At 38.9% G+C, this 22,963-nt stretch overlaps 3 protein-coding genes across 5 annotated transcripts; 1 reads left to right on the forward strand and 2 right to left on the reverse strand.

Moving 5' to 3' along the window:
- Positions 1 to 383: 383 nt before the first annotated feature.
- Positions 384 to 3,527, reverse strand: LOC118265176 (uncharacterized). Its single transcript, XM_035577930.2, has 4 exons — positions 3,324 to 3,527; positions 2,358 to 2,525; positions 1,788 to 2,015; positions 384 to 688 (listed from the first exon to the last, which is right to left on the reverse strand). The coding sequence occupies exons 1-4, from the start codon at positions 3,402 to 3,404 to the stop codon at positions 515 to 517; spliced, it is 651 nt and encodes a 216-aa protein (XP_035433823.1). The 5' UTR covers positions 3,405 to 3,527; the 3' UTR covers positions 384 to 514.
- A 4,816-nt stretch (positions 3,528 to 8,343) lies between these two features.
- Positions 8,344 to 11,111, forward strand: LOC118266104 (uncharacterized). The gene is made up of 2 exons (XM_035579481.2): positions 8,344 to 8,580; positions 10,798 to 11,111. The coding sequence occupies exons 1-2, from the start codon at positions 8,434 to 8,436 to the stop codon at positions 10,975 to 10,977; spliced, it is 327 nt and encodes a 108-aa protein (XP_035435374.2). The 5' UTR covers positions 8,344 to 8,433; the 3' UTR covers positions 10,978 to 11,111.
- Positions 11,112 to 12,632: 1,521 nt separating this feature from the next.
- Positions 12,633 to 18,313, reverse strand: LOC118266322 (uncharacterized). Of its 3 annotated transcripts, XM_050704232.1 has the most exons (4): positions 17,478 to 18,312; positions 17,266 to 17,397; positions 16,453 to 17,027; positions 16,170 to 16,319 (listed from the first exon to the last, which is right to left on the reverse strand). In XM_050704232.1, exons 1-3 carry the CDS (start codon positions 18,196 to 18,198, stop codon positions 16,492 to 16,494), a joined length of 1,389 nt encoding a protein of 462 aa, XP_050560189.1. In that variant the 5' UTR covers positions 18,199 to 18,312; the 3' UTR covers positions 16,170 to 16,319; positions 16,453 to 16,491. The 3 variants fall into 3 exon arrangements, with proteins under 3 accessions (XP_035435625.2, XP_050560190.1, XP_050560189.1); XM_035579732.2 differs by lacking the exons at positions 16,170 to 16,319; positions 16,453 to 17,027 and adding an exon at positions 12,633 to 15,747 and having other exon boundaries at positions 17,478 to 18,313; XM_050704233.1 differs by lacking the exon at positions 16,453 to 17,027 and having other exon boundaries at positions 15,883 to 16,319; positions 17,478 to 18,311.
- Positions 18,314 to 22,963: the final 4,650 nt, after the last annotated feature.

Raw genomic sequence — 22,963 nt, forward strand, 5'->3', positions numbered from 1 at the left:
TCAACAGCAACATTTTTACAAGGTTTTTATGGACTTGTCTTAAATATCTATCGGTTTATGAGAACTATTGTTTAGTCGTAAAATAATGCCCACCAGACAATTACAATAGGAACCAAATTGACCTGATGAATGCAATCTATGTCCTAGATCGTGCAGTAACTGGGTCCGAGACCAATGATTCCGCTCGTTTAAATTAACTGGACAGTAGGAACCAATTACTATTAGTTACAATTTTAAGTTCACTGTATGTATTGGTGAGAAAGGATAACAAGATACAGTCAGGGAACAGAGGATCACGACAATCTGTCGCATATTGTATCTAGAGTTTAAAGAAAATCCAAAATGAAATACAAAGAAAACACAATTTCAAAATTAAAATCTCCTTAGAAAATGTTAAATATATTTGATTCTTTATAGTTGAAATTATTTTGGTATAGCTTAATATGAAAAATAAACCTAGAAAAAGAAATATTTGCGATATAAAAACCAAGTGAAACTTTAGATAGTGGCAGAGTCAGTAAGGGCAACATCTGGGTCTTCTGGTCTTTCGCTTCCTAGGCGCGGGTATACCTCGACAGGTTCTGCAAGGGAGACAGTAAGGAATGTCTTCCTCCTCGCACTGGATCTGCATGCAGTGGTGGGTCGCTGGCTGCGCCTTGGCTGGTGCACGAGGTGTCACCAGTTCCACCTTTCAGAAAAGAATTATTAAGTATTTGCATTTTTACGTGAGGACAACTACTTATCTTCCTAAAATATGATACGTATGGCGTTTAATTCCCTTCAGGGTGGGAGAGCCAAGCTTCGGCACGAATGGGCCGGCTTGACCTAAGTGATACCACGACGTCACAGAAAACCGACGAAACACCGCTTGAGTGTGTGAGTGAGGTTACCAGAGGCCCAATTACCCCCCTTCCCAATCTTCCCAACAACCCTTCTTGACCTCATAGTACAATTGTTATATATTTTCCTATAGATCGTAATAAAAACACAAAATAATCGTCTGAAAACTTTGTTCCATTAACATCATGCAGTGGAGTTGGACCTCCTTAGTCTATACAAACATGTGGAATACTTAACATACTTTTACTGTAATAATACGTGCTCGTTGTATCCAGTTGCCAAGCGGGAATGAAATTACATCAGCCACATTATTGTGTACAGTTTTGGGCAGAATATGCATACCAATCATTAGGAACCAGGGATCAGTAATTGCACACGCTGACAGGTACAACCAGTTTGACAGCACGGTGGCAAGTTGCAGATTGCAAACGTCACGAAAAACCATGGGAGGATTTTTCTTTGTAATGATGTAAGAGTATGGGAGTTTGTATGGTGTGCTTTCTCCGTTAACCGCTGAACTGATTTCGATGAAACATTCAAAACATAGATAGGTGATCCAAAGGTATCATCTATAAGCTAATGTTGTAAATTAAATGGGAAAAAGAATTACCTAATGAGAAATGTATAAAAATAACTTCGTTTGTTTAAAATTCATAATATATATATCGAAATTAGGACCTATGCTTGCAGTTTACTAAAAATAAAAGATTTAAATGTGCTTGAGCCGAAGAAAGGTGAAATTGAAATAGTTGGCTGGGCAAATGGCTGCCGTGCAACGAATAGTGGGTTCGATTCCCGTATGGAGCAACATTTTGTGTGATCCACAAATTGTTGCTTACAATTCTGTGTCTGTTTGTGACACTTCTGGGTGCCTTGTGTAAAAGCACCCACGACATAGGAGAAAATCCTAGTGTGAGAACGGTTTTTAAAAGAGAAAAAGTTCTAACCTCAATGTTCCCCGTACGGTTTGGTTCATCAGTTTGCTTCCCAATCTTGAGTATGAATACGTCTTTGTCTGGGTGTAGTACTTTCTGCGCTTGCACTCCTTTCGGCGCGTCCTTTGGCGTCACATTGCATATATTGCACATCGTGTCGTTGCCAGTGGTCTTGGAGTAAACAAGCTCTGAATTCAGATTCGTCCTGTGCGTGAGTGACTCGCAAATATCGTCAGGAATCTGAAATTTGTAAAATATAATACGTATTTAGGTTTACTGCTCAAAAAATGCTCTTGGGTTTGATTGCCTTGGTAGCGCAAAAATAAAATTGTCTATTTTCGTAACCTATAAACAGCAGAACAGAGATTGGAATAATCTCTCGTAATAAGCTTGTCCCCTTACGATGGACTCATGATTGACGACCACAACACCGATTTAACCCTAAGAAGACAAACAGATACCTAAGTTAAATAAATGACAAATTAATATTTGCGATCTATAGCTTAATGCATCTAAGCAGTTTTTTATCCAAACTGGCAAATAGTCTCAAATAGTCTCAATTTATCGAAAGTAGGCACTTACTTGGAAATCCAACCTGTTTCCTGGACACTGGTCATCTCCGCACACCATGCCGCAGGTCTCCGAGCAGACGGACTCGTCATCTTCACAAGTACAGCTCTGTTGTAGCTTCAGCTGCGATGGAGTCAACTTGGGCGGCTTCGACGTACTTTTTGGTACTCGTATTTTTACCTGGCAGAAATAGAATATAGGTATTTGCGTTCCTCTTTTGCTAATATTTCAAACAACACGTTTCAATTTTGAAGAAACTTTAGTGAAGTTTTGTGAATTTTATGTTGGTGCAGTGTGTGTAATTACTTTCTTTCTTAATGATTGGTGTCCTTAAGCCTGACATACAGGGGCCGCTCTTGCAGACAGAGTCAACAGTCTGAAGCTGCCTTTGATTACTGCTCGAGCAGTTAGCAATTTCAAGAGCGTGTGAGCGCGGTTGGGGCTGGGCTCCGTACACCGACTGTTTGAGCTGTACAGCAGTCTTCAGCTCAAACAGTAGGTGTATGCCTGACGACTGTTTAACCGCATGATGAAATGTCGGTTGACATGTCTACTTGAAATAGTTGCAAGTGCTGGAGCATTTCGTGTATGGACGTACGTAAGATTCTGTCGTTCACTATGCTAGCTGATCCTGGCTGCTTTATGCAGTTCGTGTTTTAAGTGGCTGCCTCGTTGGTCGAGTGGTCAAAAGTGCGACTGCCGAACAAGGGGTCTCGGGTTCGATTCCTGGGTCGGGCAAAGTATTGCTGGGCTTTTTCGGTTTTTCGAAAATTTCTCAGTAGTAGGACGGAGTCTGGAATTGTGCCCGGTATATGGCAATAGGCTCACCCCCTATTACATTAGACTTATAATACAAATTGTGAAAAGTGGGTGTACATTGTATAGTGGCACTACGTGCCTTAATGTGTGCACCTCTGACTACCGCTACGGAGATAAAAGGCGCGACGTTGTGTGTGTGTTTTAAGTCAACTGACTTACCTCATTTCCATTAAATATAGCACTAATTTCTTCATAAGGTTTTTTTGGTTTTGGAGGTGGATCCGCAACAGTAGTAGCCATATTCGATGGTTATTATAGGATATTATTTAAATTATCAACGAAAATTTGGAACCAGTTCAATTCATTGGGAATTTTGTAAGATCACATTTGAAAGCTGTCATTTTGTTTTCTTCTTTTCTTTTGGCTTTAACAAATGTCAACAACTTCTTGAGAGTTGAGGAGTCTTCTGTTGCATGTAAAGCGGTAGGTAAACGTTAAAGTTCTTTTTATTATATGCAACTAGCAAACCCGGCGAACTCCGTTTCGCCACCAATGATTTTCCGTTTTCCTGCTTTTGTTTTTATTTTTTTTCTGAATTTTCTTTGCTACAAACCTCACAGAGCCCGAGACCTTTCCAACGAATGCAAAACCGTGCAAATCGGTTCGTGCGTTCTGGAGTTATAGCGTCAGGAAGGAAAATCCGACTTATTTTTATATTATAGATAATAAAACATCGTTTCATTTTGATACACCAGTCCTCAGATTCTTGTCAGAATTATAGTCCTATTATCAGGTTTCTTTAGAAATCCATGCTCTATGAAAGATAAGAGTTTATCAATTCGCTGACGGTGCAAAAAATCAAGATTCCACGTGAATGAACAAAACAAGTTAGGAACAAGGAAGCAACTCTTTATAGAACAAGAAAAAATGAAAGAATTACAAATCTAATTTTAGATTGCGTTAGACATTTGTATATTGGAACGAGTTCCACATAAATTATTAAGTAATTGACCGTGAAGAGACGATACGGAGACTTTCGATATCATCCTATTCACAACTGAGAGCAATAAAGGTAAGCGTCCACCGGCTCGCATCGTACGCATCGCCCGCACCGCATGCAACGAATTTTAGTTGCGTACAATGCGGGCCTGTAGACGCTTACCTTAAAAGAGTTATTATGGTGACACACACAGTTACACATGGACCTCTGCAAAATCATTACAAACCGACCATTGAACATGCGGAAAGAGTTTAGGAAATAGAGAGTAAAGTTCCCTAAGAAAAGGAGAAACCTCCGACCAGGGGCCTTAGTCTGCTATTACAATTGTGGCAGAATTGTCGATCACTGAACAGTGCGAGAGGAACGGAGCTATACAAACTACATAGCTGACCATTTTGACACAATTGTAATAGGAGACTAAGGCCCCAGACCGAGAGGTGATCGTGTCTGGCGGGCTTTCTGCCCAACAGTTGTTCGTTGGGATGTCCTATTCATGTATGTATCGCATATTCGCATCGCATGTAATAATAATAATCCTTCCATGCCGGTTTCGGCTACGGCGACCGTTTCTGGACTACTGGCGTCTATCATGGGCTCTCATGTGGCTGGCAAATCCACCTTTGTTTACAAATGTTCATCATCAGCTTTCAAAGCTAGATGCTAAGCGTGACGAAATAAAAGCCCGACCACCAGCATCGCATGTAATCTTGCGATAAAGGATTTATGACGTCATCCGTTGCTATGTTCGCCAAGCGTCTATGTGCGACTCCTATCATCATTCACTTGTCATGTGTCGCCTCATGACCATACAAAGCGACACCTTGATAAATTGGATAACTGGATATAGCTTGAGATATAGCCGAGTGTACCATCCGAACTTATTCCATTTAGTGGTGAAAATCGGAACTAAAAAGACAACTTAACTGAAGAGTTAGATACGTATCCTAGTCTAAAATTATAAAATGTCTACGATAGACATTATGTCTCCAATATTGATATTACAAATGTGTTATTATACCTATAACCACTTTATTGTTTTACGAGTAGACACAATAGTATATTAGTTGACATAGATCTTTGTAATATATGTTATTACAATAGCACACGTAGCGAACCTCACTGGCGAAAAATAGACATAGTGCATAAGGCAATAGGCAATTTATCTTTAGGAAATGCAGGACCTACCTACTTATTTGGTGTTTGTTGCCATGCTTGGGCACGAAAGTGGCCGGCTTGACCAAAATGATACTAAGGGTTAACAGAAAACTGGTTCTCTCCCCAAAGGTATAAAACCCTTGTTACTTTTTTAGAGTTGCAGAGGTGTCCATGAGTAGCAATGTTTGTTTAGGATGCGTCTGCACATTTGCCTATATGTTTATCCCATAAAGAAAATCCCTATCGTGTAGTGTAAGTACTTGCCCTACGAAAAAATCAGGTGTGATGTATGTCGTATAAGTAAGTTCATAATTTTCATAGCATACCGAACAACGACCTTTAAAACAATCCATTATTTAATAAAGAATCAATGAATTCCGAGAAAGATTGTGAATTTAAACGCTACTTAAGTATTTTTGTTTACAATAAATTAATACGCCCGTCTCCTTTTGGAGTCGTTTCTCAGAAGATGCCAGTGGTTCGCTGTCAGCAACAAGGCGCATGCACATTCCTCGTCGGAGATTGAACTGAGGAATCAAATAATTGCTAGTTTGTCGTTTTTTCTTGATGATTTTTGATATCTGATAGCGCCGCTTACAAGTACTCGTACCTTGGTATGATGAGAAGGATAAGAAAAAGCTCATCTTTTTCAGAGGTATATTTATGTTATGACTATGAGATGATATATACCTTTTAATGGGAAAATCGATTTTTTATACTTATGCAATATGGGATGCTTCAAGAAGGGAGTAAATACGTTTCTGAAACGTCGGCAAAGCGCATGTAGGTGATGCCGCAATTGTTGCAAGCTTGCATAGACCACGGCAATCACTTACCATCAGGTGGGCCGTGTGCTTAAATGTACTACAAAGTCTATATCAATGTAATGTTCCCCTCGGGAAGCACATACATGTTTTTAGTGTGCACACCATCTGACAGAAAGCAGATCCATCCCGAACAAAACTTCAACTATTTCAGACGGTGATTATGAAAAATATGATACAAAGGCAGTTACAGTAAAAGATAACTTAAGATCTATAACTGTTGGTTTAGATTTCGTTGTTAAGACTTCGTCACGCGACACCGAGAGATCAGACAGATTAGACGTTACAGATCAAAGGAACGCGGGCTTAACAGGAAATGTAGACAATAAACATACATACATAGATACGTTAACATTAACTAGTGCTTATTACTATGTGACATACATTTCATAAATACAGAAATGCCTTTCCATTGAGAATCAAGGCAATATTTATTATTGGGAGTAGGTTGCTCAGATTGTACTGATTGTTTCGCATTTTAAACTTTAGTTAGACGAAGTACTTCGCACAGTTTAATAATAATATGGAAAAAGCGCAATGCATGTTTCTTTTTTTTTCTTTTGATGGCAACCGAGTCTCCAATACAAAAATGTCGACTATTCTGCCAGTGTCGAGTGGTGACGGCAGATTGTGAACCATCGAATAACTTTGTGGTAGTTTTTGGTAAATGACATATTTTAATAATTATTTTCATTAATAAATTTAGATATTAACTTAATTAGTTTAGGTGAAAAATAAGTAAGAAGGGAGTGGAAATTAATAGGGAGGGGGATTTGGATTGTGGGGAGAGATGATGTTTCTTATTTTGTCCAATAATCTGATTCCCAAAGCCACGGCGTTCTATGGTTTACTGAACCGTCATCTGTAGTACAATTCGACTGTAGTTATATTTCATAACAAACTACCTACCTACAAAAGTTAAATCTTTAGATTGTTTTACAATAGCGCATGTTTAGTTCAATTTGATGCAAATCGGTCCCTTTATAGAAGTCTCAAGCATCGAACCCAATAAGATTAACGGCTAACGTACTAATTAAAAGATTATCCAATGAGCTAAGTTGCTTACAAGACGTACATAGACGTGCGTAGAATTACTTAGTAACTAAAAATACCGTAGGGACTCGTAATTCTAATGTTATAGGGTTACAAGTCTAGTCTACTACTAGCCGTACATCGGCACCAAATATAGACACCGTGGATTTTTTAATGGGACAACCCACCAAAACCTTCCTTACGCTGCAATTCCTGTAAGCCAGGATTTACAGCAGATAGCGCGTTCCAGGGACATGAATGACTTGGATCCCGTAATGAAATAAATCAGAAGATATTATTAGAGGAAAATAAAAATAAAACGATAGTTTCCACGTCCCTCGATTAATTTAATGCAGGGGACAGAATGACTTAAGCCCAAGGACACAAAAGAGACTGCACAACTGGGATAAGCCCAGTGGCCAAGCACAATGGAAATTAGACTTAAAACTAAGTGACTTTTTTATGAGTAGTTATACTTCTTCATAGTTTGTATTATGTTGAAAACAATGTACCTAAAGACTTCAATTATTACACATTGATTTTGCCTTCGATAGATCAACAAGTAATTGCGGTCATATAACGTAACGATGACAAAAGTAAATGCATTAGATGCACCAGCAGCAGTTAATATGCAAAGCAATCGATGACAATTGACTATCGACCGATGCTCATCGATCGATGTCAATTGGTAAGTTATTCAACGAGTTGCGGTTTTCGATGGCCAGAAAGATTGATTGTTAGCTATTATTTAGATAAGTATAAGCGCACAATCGATGTCTTGATCAATTTGAACTTTTGCTTGATGTATTTGGAGACGCGTATGCAATTGTTATTTAGATTGGTGCAGTTGTTTCTGGTGCATGCTGTGGTCAAAGTTCGTTTTTGGACTTAACGCACACTTATTGTCAAAGACTTTGAATGTGATGATGAATATAGATAATAATTAATTATTTATAGGTGTTAATAAATAAAGAAGAGTATTTTATATTATCTATTTGACGTAAACAGACTTGCTGTAGCACAACAGTGATTTAGGGAGAACCGTAGTTTGTTACTTTACTGCGTAGGTACATTCTTTTTCGAAAATATTTGCTAATCTTGCACCCATTAACTCACCAATATAATAGGGCCATGTCAGTTATTTTTAGGTTGTAGAATAAGGTAAAATAAAGAAGGTTTCTTCAAAGACTTTTTGGTTTCTTTTCCAGAAGGCTTACTCTTTGCTCAGACGTCATTGTGACTTTTATTAAAACAGGTGCTTTGATGGCGCTCTCAAAATTTTGACAAAATTTTTGTGTTTGTGTATGCTTACAGAATAATGGCAGCAAGTCCTAAGGATACACGCAGTACATCTAAAAAGAAAGGACCCTGCCCTTGGCTATGTGAATTGGTCCCTGCGAATCTTCCACCGCCTGGACGCGCCCAAACTGTCTTACACCCTCGAAAGGACGTCTTTGTTCTGAAGGTTTGTTTTACGACATTTTCTTAAGCACAGCAGTAAGGACTCTTTATAAGTACCGGTAAACTATGGCAACTTTACCGGGCCCTTGGCAACTTTACCATACTATAGGTATTCGGTATAATCTCATTTATCTAAAAATCTACCCACTAGAATTCTGTTTTGTAATGGTAGTATTTTTTAGACATTAAAAGGAAATATTTACTATATTTTGCGTAGACGTAAGACTGCTATTATGCCAGTAATGGCCGTCACAATGTATGCGTGAAAATGTGCTAAAAGTTAGTAGTTCCTAAATTGTGCTCACAGAGCCTTAATTATTTGTCACAGGTGAGTGAAATTTTGATCTTGTATGTATAATATAGTTGGGATTACTGTTGTAATGTCAGCAATTGCTTTTTCTTTAATTTATTAATAAATAATCGCTTCGGTAATGTTGACACAGGTTAGGTAAAGTTGCCACGGCCTGCTTTGTGGCAACTTTACCTACAGTTAGGGTTGGCAATAAATGTTTTTTTCTTGTTTGTGTGTATGTAACCATTTTCGAATACCTAAATTTCCCAGCATATCCATATATATATCATCATATATATCATATCCTGGATGATAAGATATAATGTATTTAATAATACCTCTTGTTTTACAGCCAAAATGGCTCACATGAAACAAAACCGCAGAAAACTCGGTGCTAGACAATATAAAAAGTATACGAAAGTAATGTTAAAATTAGTTATGGAGATAGTGAAGTCAAAAAATGAAAAAGTCGAAAGATTAAACATTATTTAGTAGCCTTTTTTACAATTTTATACATAAATACTTAAAATTTTAGAACTTAATTTAGTTTAAAAGGGAACAATATTTATGTCAGATATTTATGCTTTTTTTTTAGTTTAGGTTTAAGTTTTATTTTATTTTTTTTAAATATACATGTCATAAAAAAAAATTCTCATTTTTTGACAACCCCGAGCGTAACAAATTATTTGTATGTAAATTACGATGAAACCCGTGGCAACTTTCCCGACTGTCTGTGTAGCCGTTATCTTTATAGATTTCCTCATATTGTTTGCATTATAATACGAAGAGGTCCTAGATGAAGCCCTCTGTACCTCAACAACTCTTTAATATGCAATACACGATGAATACGGCGCGTAGGTAAAGTTGCCAAAAATTTGGTATCTTTACCCATGTTGTTTTTTCTTTACTACGGCTAAAGTAAGCGTTTGTATATAATGACGATTACGGTAAAGTGAGCCAGATAGACTACAATTCTAAATATATAGTTTTGGTTTCTATGCGTCTTATGGTTAAAAATATATTTCGATTTTTGTTCCAAAATATGGTAAAGTTGCCATGTTTTACGGTACCTAACTTTAACCTTGATTATGACCTTACCTAACCCAAAGAAAACAAACAGATGAATTGAAAACCTTAATATAGGGAAGTCGGTTTTCGGTTAACCGCCCCTAAGGCTACCCACTGACCAAAAGATCTTCTAATCATCATCAACATAGTAACTTTGCTGTCGTCTAAGGATTTATCAGTTCGTTCCTCGTGACGAACTTTACCCAGGTACCCAGAAGAAATTATGATATGTATGTGTATAGGGTAAATAGATATATCATAATTTCTTCTACACAATATCATAATATTGTGTCTAAGGTTTAGGTTTTCGTTCTTGCAGTAATAATTATAATACATTATTTTACAGTTAAACTTGACCTTTAATGGATGGGTATAATAAGTTTACCAGAAATAAACTTTTATGCAGTCTTTATAATATTGCTGATTTACTATCGGGTGTTGGTGAAGATTATCGAGTATTAAGTATTTATTATAAGTATAAAGACTCCAGAACAATCTCTATCCTTATATAGAATTGGGATACCGTTTCCTCCTTCTGCGAAGTGGTCATGCTAGCTAAGGAGAAGGCTGGGCGCGTGAGGGACAATCCTTGTCTCGTCCCAGCCTCAAAGAGCCATCAGACCGCCATAGATGGGGCTCAGTAAGGCTGATGCCGATCCGGAGCTGCGGACTGCCTAGCGGGTTACCGGGGTTCCGGCTCAAAATGCAAGAGTAGAAACGGGTCGTTTTTAGTCAGTAAGAGTCCAGTACACTCCCTCTCGCCTCGCCCAAGGTGGCAGAAGCCATTGGATGATTTACCCCTCAAAATAGTAAAAATCCTTACATGGAATGATTTTATAATATTATTTTTTTTCATTTCAGGTAGCTAAAGTTGGGCCAACCGGAGATCGGCGTTGTAAAATGGAACTTGAATTAGTGACGCCGAAGGGACCCGAAAAGAGACCCCCATGTCGTATAGACACCAGAGAAACTCAATGCGAACCAGATCCACCACCATGTACATGTTGTATGAGGTCGAGGTCGAAGAAGAGAGGAAGATGAAGAAGACACCTCGAAAATAAAAAAAAACTTCTCTTTGCAAAATTATGATAGTAACTACATCAATAGTATAACAAATAACCGTTCGTGACATGTTTTCTAGCAGTTTATTTGAAATAAACCCCATTAAACACAAACAGTCTAACTAATTCTTTTTTTATACCTCTATACTTATCTAATATATAGAATTCTCGTGTCACAGTTTTCGTTGCTATACTCCTCCGAAACGGCTTGACCGATTTTGATGAATTTTTTTGTGCTTATTCGGTATATATGAGAATCGGCCAACATCTACTTTTCATACCCCTAAATGTTAGGGGTAGTACAACCCTAAATATTTTAATTTTCCGCGGACGAAGTCGCGGGCAGAAGCTAGTATTATCTAAAGGTAACATTTGTATGTTTGTAACGTTTTACGAAAGGACACTTGATTTGAATAAAAACTAACTTAAAACTAAAATTAGGCGTTAGGCGTGGTTAGGCGTCGAAGTACTCGTCCGCATCGCTGTCACTGGGGAACGTTCCTAGAAGACTGGCCGCATTGCCACGTTGAATGGCAAAGACTTACGAATTCTTTTATCCCGGAAACGCGAGTGAAGCCGCTAGGGAAAGCTAGTAATCCGTATTATGATATACCTACCTACATTTCGGTTTCTTGATCGATAGCTATGGTACTTTTATTTCTATAAATGTTTTACTATAACGTATAACGTATTGATTGAAATACTACCTACTTAACGCCATCTGTTTTTTTTAGCAGCAACTAACTGCAAAGTAGGAGCTCCGTTGTGTATTATTGTGTTGTGTTATCTCATTGTTAGATGTAGCTGTTTTCAACTTTTCAAGAATGCATTTTCTTTTCTCTTTGAGCTAAAACTTTTTCGACTTTTGGATATCGTCAGCAATAGCAGATGACGTTACGATACAACATACAATTGCCTCCGAGCTATTTTCTATGAGTAAGGCAGATTGCTTCCAACCAGCCTATATGGAAATCATTGAGGAGGCCTATACGCTGCAGTGGACATATCGTGCCTCATATAATAATGATAATGAGTGAGGCTGGAAGGAGTCATTTGGTAGAACTGGTGGTAGGGACAGGACGGGTTTCTGCTCATCCATCTCACACACAACCATTAAGAACTAATGGAGATGATGATGATCATATCTAATGACTTCTCTCGCCTTGGGTAAGGCGAGAGTGTTAGACTCTTACTAAAAACCACCCTGTTCCTACTACTGATTTAAACCGGAAACGCTAGTAATCCGTTGAGCTGCGGACTAGCAGCTCCAGATGCGGCATCAGCCCTACTGGGCCCCATCTGTGATGGTCTGACTACTGCACGACTTACACCCGAAAATAATAACTGATCGTGATCCAAAATCGATCGTCCCTTTTTTTGACTAAAATTCTTGTAAAACTCCCATAGAACTAACTGAAGTAAAAAATGGTTTTTTTTTCTACAAATTTTGGATTTAAAGATCAATTATTTATTTCGGTTGTAAGATTATTTTCATTTTTTTAAGTTTAGTAGGAAGGTATATCTAATGGTGCAACCACATTTCGTAAAATTAACTCAGACAGTCTTCGCACAAGATGTGGACACACCACTAATTCTATTAAACGTATACAAATATTAGCATTACAAATAACACTCTGTTGGAAATTGATTTTATTTGTCTAATGTCAAAGAAATTAATTGTTAAACATCTCATCGATACTGAGTTTATAGTCGGTATATGAAATTTTTAGCCATCTATGGAACTGTGGACCAGTCATTGGTTTATAACGCACCTCCTACTTGTATGTCGTCCGTGCTAGTTTATTTGTACATATATTTCATGTTGCTTAAAATATTACCCAGGTACTCTTGAACATTTTTAATAAATAAAAATCGTAGGTATAAAGTCAGACAGTAGTAAAATGAGCGTCAGTCGCCGTGCGCGCGGTGCAGTCTGGAGTTCCAGCTCGTGAAAGTTGCCAAAAATAATTTGACTTTAAATGCTTTGCTTACAAAATTTGATGGACACTATAAAAAATTGTAAACTACAATTTCGTTTTCTTTAGATGATTTTAAACAAAAATAAAATAGATATTTTGCACGCTCCTAAAGATTTGAAAATTCTCATTTTTATTTAAGTCTGCAAGTATTAATTGCATGTTATTCCATTATCATTCAAGTGTACAAATTTCAAGAGGTGTAAAATCACTTTTGTACTTTTAGAAAAAATACTATCTTTGTCAGCACGTGACTGACATACCTATATTACAACACGCAGAAAGTGGCTGATATACTTTTTAGTTAAGAATCATCTAAAGCTTTGAAATCATCTCACTAAATTCTACGTAAAATAGTAAAAATATTTTTTTAGGTGACTGTCACGTTGTGGAGCTTTTGACTGCAGCAACTGTTGAGCAGCTGACATGACGCTCACTGCTCCCAGGTATAAGAGGAGAACCGTTACTTCTCTAATCACTTTTTAAAATTACCACCATCTTCCCTATTAATGTTTTATTATTGTGACTGTATAATATATGTCTTCTTTGTTGTTTTCATGAACAGCAGTTTGTGCAGTTACTCTTGCAACAATTAGGGCTTAGCTTGTAGCGCGATGTCGAGCAACACTTTTGCGGAGGACATGGTGTTAAAACGCAACAGTTTGGAGGCGGGCAACGAGGCGGGCGCGGAATCACGCATGGTAACGGGAATGGTGGCGGGCATGGGGACGCGCAGCATCTCCGAGGCGGGCAGGGTGTCACGTAGCATTTTCGAGGAGAGCATGGAAACATTGGGTAACACTTGCGGGGCCGAGAGGCTGAGCAACATTTTCTAGGTGGGCAGGGAGAAGGAGTGCAACAACCTGAACACGGATCGGGCACGCTGCGACACCGCACCACTGGACATCCTTTCGCGCGATTCTGGCACGGCGATATTAATTTTCGATGAGCTCTTATTTTAGGATGGCTGCGAATTCCACGAGGTCTCTTATATCCAACAGGACACGGCCTTAAACAAGGTGAACTTTTGCAAGATGTAGTGCAGGGTGTGCTACAGCAATTTTTGTTGCAGGGCGCGGCACACGGCCCGCATGGCGGCGGCGCACAAGGTGTCGGAGGGCACGGCTGGCACTTTGGCGGAGGCACGCATGGCCTGCATGCGGGAGGTGACGCGCATCTGCCACATCGCGGTACACAAGCTGGTATACAAGGGCCGCAAGGCTTACAAGGTTTAGGGGGTTTGCAGAACTTCTTACATGGCGGCGGACGACATGGGGTTCGGCAAGGCGTTCGGCATCGCGGTCGGCATGGCGTTCGGCATGGCGTTCGGCATGGCGTTCGGCATATGGTTGTGCATGGCGTTACGCATAGGGTCCGGCAAGGCGTTATGCATGATGTTCTGCATGGTATTTTGCAAGGCTTGCTACAAGGAGTACGACAAGGCGATTTGCAAGGTGTTCTACATGGTGTTCTACAAGGTGTCCTACAAGGTATTCTACAAGGTATCCGGCATGGCGGCCCACATGGCCTCTTACAAGGTTTTTTACAGCATCTTGGTGGCCTACAAGGCGAGCTGCAAGGTATCCGACATCTTGACGGTCGACAAACAGGGCTGGGAGGGCAGGTCATGATACACGGTGACAAGCAACTAGGCGGGCGGGTTGGCGGTGGAGTCCATTCTAGCATTAGTTCATTCTTTGCTAGTGGAGCTCCATTCATCCTGCGAATTACTAACTCAAAAACACCTCGACGTGGATTTGTCACTGTGGAAACTTTAACAGGTACCTGATCATCCTGACCTGATGCAGCAACCATACACTTTGGCCCTTGGCATGGCTCTTTACCGTGAATTGGACATGGTTCTCGGGGTGCAATTCTTATATGAGAGATGGTAGCAACCATATCTCCCTTGGTGGTACCAACAGTACCTGGGCAAGGTTGTACCTTAATTGAAACCGTTTTTCCACTAGTGGACCCACCAGTGATTTTCTTAGTTTGTGCAGCTGCACTGTTTTTTTGCGCCTTTGCTTGTACGGAGGCGGCACTTGATGCTGCTGGTCCACTCGCAGCAGTAGCAGTGTTTACAGTTTGTTGTGGTTTTTTTTTAGATCCCATCCCCTTACTATCATTCTTTTTTCCGAAATAATAAATATCTGAATATCTTACGCGGTTATCCTGCATTGACTGCCTTCGACTTTCAAATGGTAATATCGAAGAATTAACAGTTAAACTGTCACTGGCATTTTGGTCATAACAACAGGTGCTATTTTGGCTGGAGGCACTAGTGTAGGACGCTTGGAAACATTTGTTAACAGAAGCTGTGGCTTGTGTTCCTGATGTGTGACGGCGGCAGAACTCATTAAACAGCGTCATATAAACGGTAGTTTCCTTTTTACCAAATATGCTCTTAGGTGTCTCAGAGCGATGGCACGTCTTCCGGTGGTGCCAGAAATCCCTGTAAGACTTGGAAACATAATCTACCTTGTCGGAAAAAGATACGCTGCGCCTCTTTGACCTGATGGTACACAATGAAGTTAGTGAATGATCTAACTTTGTTACAAATGACTCATCTGAGAACTTTATTTTCTCGGGAAATGATTGGGAATAGTCTTCGACTACAGTTGTTGTTTCAGAACACGGTGTCGATGATCCGATATTGAATTCATTGAAGAAGTGATCTTCTATATGAAGCAGTTTCAATTCCTTTGTCGATTTAATTTTCGTTATTTCATCTTCCGTCAAATCTTGGTATATCGGCAAGCTCGGCAGGGCACCTAGGACGAGTTGACGACATTTTATTCATGTTATAAATCAATTAAGTAACTAATCATTCTGGCACTTGTTTCAATATAGGTATTCAGTACCTATTGAATAAAAAGATCTTCTACAAAAATAATAAAAACAACATGTTAACTTGAATAAACATTTAATCCAATATATTGTTACATAACGTAATTTGATATACATTATAGTTAACGTTTTGGAGATTTGGAATTGGGACAACAGTCTGGACACGTGGGTAAACATTGCGCAGTTCGAGTTTCTATGGTAGGTATGACTTTTTCATTGTTAGCAACAGGTGTAATGAATTGGTATTCCAGTTTAGATTTTCGCCCTGGCATCTCTATAATCTTTCCAATGCGAAGTTTAATCACTTGTGGTGGAAAGTCATACACGACCCCGGGGTATTCCTCAGCGGTAGTTGGCACGAGCTGTTGCGGGTCGTCCCGGGCTACATCTCCCACTCCGTCAGATGTGAAGTTAAAGTGAGCTCGTTGCTTGTGGTTCATACCGCAGGTGTCCGAAGGCATTTGGAATACGACCTTGTTTCCCGGCGGACAGCAATCTGCACAATTTGTTGATTTATCAGGGGTATGTACGATATAAAATTTAAATAATATTAATACAGAACATAAATTATGAATTAGTCAAAGAAATTATAAATTTTGAAACAATAAATAGGTAATAATAGTCAGTACCTATACATATATTGTATAGGTTTGCGTTTATAATCTAAGTTATCGTTTCTTTCTGCATGCTTTGCAATTTCTCATTCTTCGACAACAACATTCACATTCCGGGTCGGTAGCGATTCTCATATTTGTTTTGCGGACTGGTTCTTTCTTATCTGGACCCTTAGGTGTAACAAGTTCTAGTTCTAATTTACATTTTGTATCACCCTGCATAGCTGTTTTTGCCACTTTTAATACAAAAACATCTTTGTTAGTAAGTTCATTTTTCGCGTCGCCCCGACTGTATGGCTGGCCATGCTTTGATGTCTGGATACATCCTTCTGTGGTGCAAGTGAATTGTGTTTCTTGCGGTCGCATGCCTGAACAACATATAGGCTCGGAGGGCAGCGCTAAACTGATTTTATTTTTTCCACAAGGTTGTACGCAAGGACCCTGCCCTGTTGTGTTTTTCGAATACGGGCATTGCATAGCACAATGAGTTTGACTGATCTTCTTGATGATAGCTGCGCTGGCTGGTACTTTAATCTTTAGTTCGTTGCCACCCAAATTCGATCCTATCTCTTCATATTGTTTACTGCGACCTGGCCATCAACAAATTGTTTCTCATGCATTCAGATATTGTATAATTAACTGGCTTAATATACCTATTATACAACATCTTGTCCAGAACATTACTTAATATCCTAATCGTAATTGAGGGGTATATAAAGGTGATGTGATCTAAATTAATATAGAAATTATTAGATCAAAATTTAAAAAGATAAAAGATTGCAAAACTTTGATCCAACAATTAACCAGTATCATTGTTTTAGTCCTCACCTTTGGGAATATGCAAACAGTACTGTTCAGTGTTTCTGCAAACCATTGGTGGTTTAGGAGGAGGCTTGGCGCCTGAACAGTAGCAAGGGTCATCTGGATCTTCACATGGCATACTACTATATGGGTCTTGAGCTGAAAAAACGAGTATAACTTTAATTTCAAAAGAACACCAGTTTATCTGATAATTTAATTATTTAAAACAAAAGTCATACCTATTGGACAAACCCCGCGGCCGCCCCCACCAGGTGTCCTGCAGGGAGCGGTACAAGGTACTGAACTCGCTGCCCCTTGTGCGGCGCCACAAACACAAGGATCTTGAGTCGTTTGGAATTCTCTCTTTGGATTACATGACCTGTCTACAAAAGAAGGATCGCGGGCGCCTCCTAGCCTGGGAGGTGCACTCACACCTTGGAATCGTGTAATAATTAATTTTCCAAAGCAAGAGATGCGTAAAAACATGACTACTTCACCGGTTTCGCTTCCATCTGGACCTACGATACGAAATGAATCTTTCAAAGCTTGGTAGCTAACATTCGTTGGATCTTCTAAAAACTTTTTACGAGATTGTACAAATTCCTTTGTCATATCTATAGTAGCTTCTCCCATTATGATTTTCGTGGGGAGGCAACCGCATGGAAGTGATTTGAATACTGATATTTTTATAGGAAAGCTACTCATGGCTTTGTTAATGTCTGCTTCTAGAAGTGAAAACAGGCAAGATTTGCCGCTGTTAAAGGTTTTCACAAATGGTCCTCCGCTTTTAGCTACACATGATCCAGGATCGTCGTCACATATTTCCAAAGCTTGAACTGATGGAGCTTCTATTGTCACACAGGTCCTGAAGTCCTTGTCAGAGAAACAAGGACTCTTGACAAATACTATCTTGTCGATAAGTACTTCCAGGAGAAAGAGGCCATCATCCTGCTTCGCCATCGTTTTGAATGGGGATGGGAATTTTAAAGTTTAATTTTTTTTTTCAAAAATGTTTTATCATATTTATAATTTTGACATTTCGTACAAACAAAAGAATATGTAATTATGTCACTTACAATAACATGTTTTCTTCTAGACTTTGCTCTATGCTGGCATAGCGCAGGTTGTAATGGGGGCTTTTGCGTTTTTGCTCTTTAGATGGAGCAAATGTAGGAAGAGGGTTTTTGTCCAATCTCTAGCTGTCAATAATTTTATGACCAATGGCAGTGATACTAGCAGTTATATGATACAACTGCTAGTATTTAAGTTGTATCCTTCTGCGAATATGTCATGTCGCTGAAGAAAGGTTGTGAAAGACAGAAAGAGAAATCAAAACTCTTTTACCTTGCTGCAGCAGGCGCACTGAGAGTGATTTTTAGTCACTAGTTAGTAATAGTTTGATAAGCCCTTTAGCCCTTTCGTCCTCCCCATGCCAGTGAATTCCTTGAGGATTGTTCACCTAGCCCACAATTGACAGATATTATAATGGTCTTAGTATAGCGATATTATTACGAATTGAATACTGATTGAATAAAAGCAGTTGAGTGGTAGCACTCAAGTGGAAGGTAGCTTCCAGAGTCAATTTTCGAATCTATATCAGTTGCTTTTAGTTCTTGGGCAGCAGTTATTTTATGAACCCTATGTACCTAAGGATGAGCAAATTGTTAAATGCTGGGCACGACCCAGAAATCGATATTTTTACCCATTCACTCGGCAATCCCGTTTGCAATCACTTGATTAGCAAAAAAGATGAAAGAGCTTTTGAATATACTTGGTAACCGAAATCTGAAATTCGTCTGAATAGGTAACTTTAAAATTACTAAATCACGTTTTTACACAGCTGGAAGTCACAAAAAGAGAAGAGAGGTTTTATTTTCCTTGTGGTGAATAGGATTTGTTTTGAGCTCAGTGGCGTGCTGGGTATTACACAGTTTAAACCAGGAGTTCTCAACATTTTTCTGGTCAAGGACTACTTTTATAATTCTTGTTATGTTAGAGACCACTATTACTAACTACCTATTACTTTTTTCATATGGTTCCACACTCTGATGTTCTCATTCATTCATAAAAATTGTGACTTTTGGATTATTGAAATTCGTCTGCGGACCACTAGTAGTCCACGGACCACCAGTTAGGAACCACTGACCTTCAATTTTTTATTTATTTTATTCTTCATCACAAAAAAACAGTGAATGGCGGACTTAATGCCTTAAGGCATTCTCTAACAGTCAACCATAGGGTAGTGCAGAGAAATGAAGCGGATTGATGCGAAGCAAAAACACACAAAATAATTATATAAGAATACAATATATACAATACATATACATATATAATACATATTATATACATATACATACACATAATACAATATATATCTACTGCTAAACGACTACATATACTGCATAAATAATAAAATACACATAATGGAGAAATAAGTTTCCTCAATTGTTTTGAGTCTGCCAATCCTTAAATACATGCTCGCGGACTTTAAATTTAAAGGAACTGCGATTTTTGCCACACTGATCTCCTTGGGGAGCGCATTCCACAGAAGAACAGCTTGAATGAAAAAAGAAGAGTGAAGGAAGTCAGTGCGATGAGAAACACACTGAAGGTGTCGATTTTGAGACGAACGAAGAAAAGTGTGGTTAGCGCAAGAATATTGGAAGTAAGAAGCAAGGTAATTAGGCGAAGAAGGAGAGTCAAGGTAAGAACATAAAGTGGTTAATGCCCTCTGCTGCCTGCGCAAGCGTATGGGCAGCCACTTTAGTTGCAGTCTATGTGCAGAAACATGATCATATTTACGTAAGTTGAAAACGAATCGAATGCAGTTATTTAGAAGTCGGTCCAGTTTGTTAAGCAGATCTGCATTCAGGTCGTAGTAACAGACATCAGCGTAATCAATAATAGGGAAAATCAAGCCCTGCACCAGCTGTACCTTTACGGTGGATGGAAGGGAATTCCTCAAACGATACAGCGCCCTCAATGACCCAGTAACTTTCTGGCAAACACTAGCAACCTGTGCACGCCAGCTCAATAATTAAGCCCAAGTCCTTGACGTCCTGACTGAATGGGATTCACACCATTATAGGAGATGGGAGGCAGTGTCGCACCGTCAATCGATCTGAGGCTCCAAGAGCTACCTATAATTATGGCTTGGCACTTGTTTGTATTGACAGCTATACCGAACCTGTTTGACCAACTTCGAACAGCTGCTAAGTCACCATTAAGTCTGCTGATAGCATCAGGTAGATCGTCCACCCCAGATTGATGATACAGATGCAAGTCGTCCGCATACAAATGGTACGCACACTGAAGTTCAGGAGTAATGAAGTTAATAAAAATAGAGAAAAGAAGTGGGGAAAGAATGCCGTCCTGAGGAACGCCTGCCGTCAGATCACACCAGCCAGAGAAATTATCATCATGCTGGACCGACTGCTGACGCCCCCGAAGATATGAAGAGAACCATTCCAGTGATTCACCGGAGATCGCAAGATTGGGACAGGATTGCCGAAAGGATATCGTGACTGACCATATTAAAAGCGTTGGAAAAATCTACCAATACCAAGACTGTCACTTTGGTATCCTCCATGGCAGCCCTAATATCGCCAGTCACTTTAAGGAGGGAGGTTACAGTGCTGTGGCCCGGTCGAAAACCAGATTGCAACGGGCTTATTAGACTGTGCTTATAAACAAAATGGGATAGTTGTTTATGGACACAGGCCTCCAGCACCTTGGATAGGAAGGGAAGGATTGAGATAGGACGGAAATGGGTTGGTAGGGTGGGATTACTAACCTTATGTAACGGTCGGACAAAGGCCCTGCGCCACACTGCTGGAAAAACACCGGAGAACATGGAGAAGTTCATTATATGAGTAATCGGTGATAGGATGTGGTCAAGGATATGTAGGATCATATCTCGGGATATAGAGTCGCAACCCACAGCCCTTGATTTAATGGAAAGGATGATCTTACGAATCTCCGTCTCCTCAACTGGAATGAAACAGAAATTATTTATGTTGGGACGCGTCAGACCATTGATAAATGACAAGGTGTTTTGTTTGGTAAGATGATGATCTAGCGTTGTAACGGTGGAGTTCAATTTATAGTGGACAAAAATGGATTCATTATCATGATGAACCTTTGCTGAACTTGTGTACCACAAAATCCTAAAACTTGACCACTGATTGGATGCATGGTATAGCATAATTATTTTACTTTTATTGAAAATGTTATGATCTATCATGGTACCGTTCTTCACTTTATTTAGTTAACCATTTTTTCAAATATTTATGAAATGGGTGAATTTCCCAAATGACTTTTTTTTTTGTCTTTAGTGAAATTCGTATTTGAAAAAAGAAATATTGTTCTGGATTATTTTTTTTTGTATTCAATAGGCAGTTATTGGGTTGTGGCAAAAATATAATTTGCCTAGGACTATATATAAGGGTAGAAAAAAATACATAAACCTCAATTTTTCTCATATCGGTGGCTGTCCCTCTACTTTTTTTACTGACAAAAATGCTTATACACTTGTAAAAATAAGTAAGTTAAGTATATAACTAATTTTATTTAATAGACTATTAGTTTTATTATTAACATAGAGCATATTTTAATACATAACCGACGTTTATAATTACTGAGAGGCACAAACATACTTGTCTCGAAAAATGCTCTCATATCGGTGGCCAAAAGTAATTTAAACCTAACTTTACATCGGCGGGTCCGACAGCGTCCCCACCCCAATATTATTTCCCTCGTTAGTGTGCGCTAGCGCGCAGTGAAGACGGACGCGTGTCAAGTCGCTGCATTTTCCCGCCAATAACGTAAGTATGCCATTTCAGTTGCTCCCGGACAATTATTTTATGTTATCGGTGGTTCCATTTTTTCAGTGTAATGAGTAGTTTTATTATTATTGTTTGGTTCTAACAGCATCAGCAAGTGAATTAACTACATTGGCTGTTACTCAATTTATCCTAAATATAATACATTTTCTTTAATCTTCTAAAACGTGTGTTTTTTCTCACGTCGGTGTTCTCATATCGGTGTAATCGGTGGCATTTTTTACCACCGATATGATAATTTACACCGAAATGATAAGAAAATTCAATCGGTGTCCTAGGTTATCATATCGGTGTTATGGACGTACAGTTTCTTTCACATCGGTGTATGCTTTATCATATCGGTGGATTGTTTTATCATGTCGGTGGATTGCTTTATCATAACGGTGGATTGTTTTATCATCTCGGTGTCCTTTTATCATATCGGTAGATCCTGTGTAATTTCGTGCGGTGCGGTCGCGGCGCCAGCGCCGGAGCGATGTTGATGTGGCTGCGGTTATTATAAAAACTTACTATATAATACTAATAATGATTTATTAGTATTGGGTTATTGGTAAAACACTAACAACCTCTCAGGACTATATTAGTGACACCATAAACAACAACTTTTGTTTTATGACTTTTTACAAAACGTTAATACATAATAATATAACAAAAAGTAAATTTGAAGTTTTCGTTGTTCTATCTAACACATTTTAAATTTGTTTTGTCGTACCTACAACTCCCGTTCACTGTCACTCGGTATGTATTCTTAGTGTACTGTATAAAAGTTTGATGAATTAAAATCTGATAAATGATTAAAAGTCGTAAAACAAAAGTTGATGTTTATGGTTTCAGTAATATAGTCCTGAGAGGTTGTTAGTTTTTTACTAATAACCCTGTATATA

The sequence above is a fragment of the Spodoptera frugiperda genome, chromosome 25 (assembly GCF_023101765.2).
Source record: "Spodoptera frugiperda isolate SF20-4 chromosome 25, AGI-APGP_CSIRO_Sfru_2.0, whole genome shotgun sequence".
Classification (NCBI taxonomy): Eukaryota; Metazoa; Arthropoda; class Insecta; order Lepidoptera; family Noctuidae; genus Spodoptera; species Spodoptera frugiperda.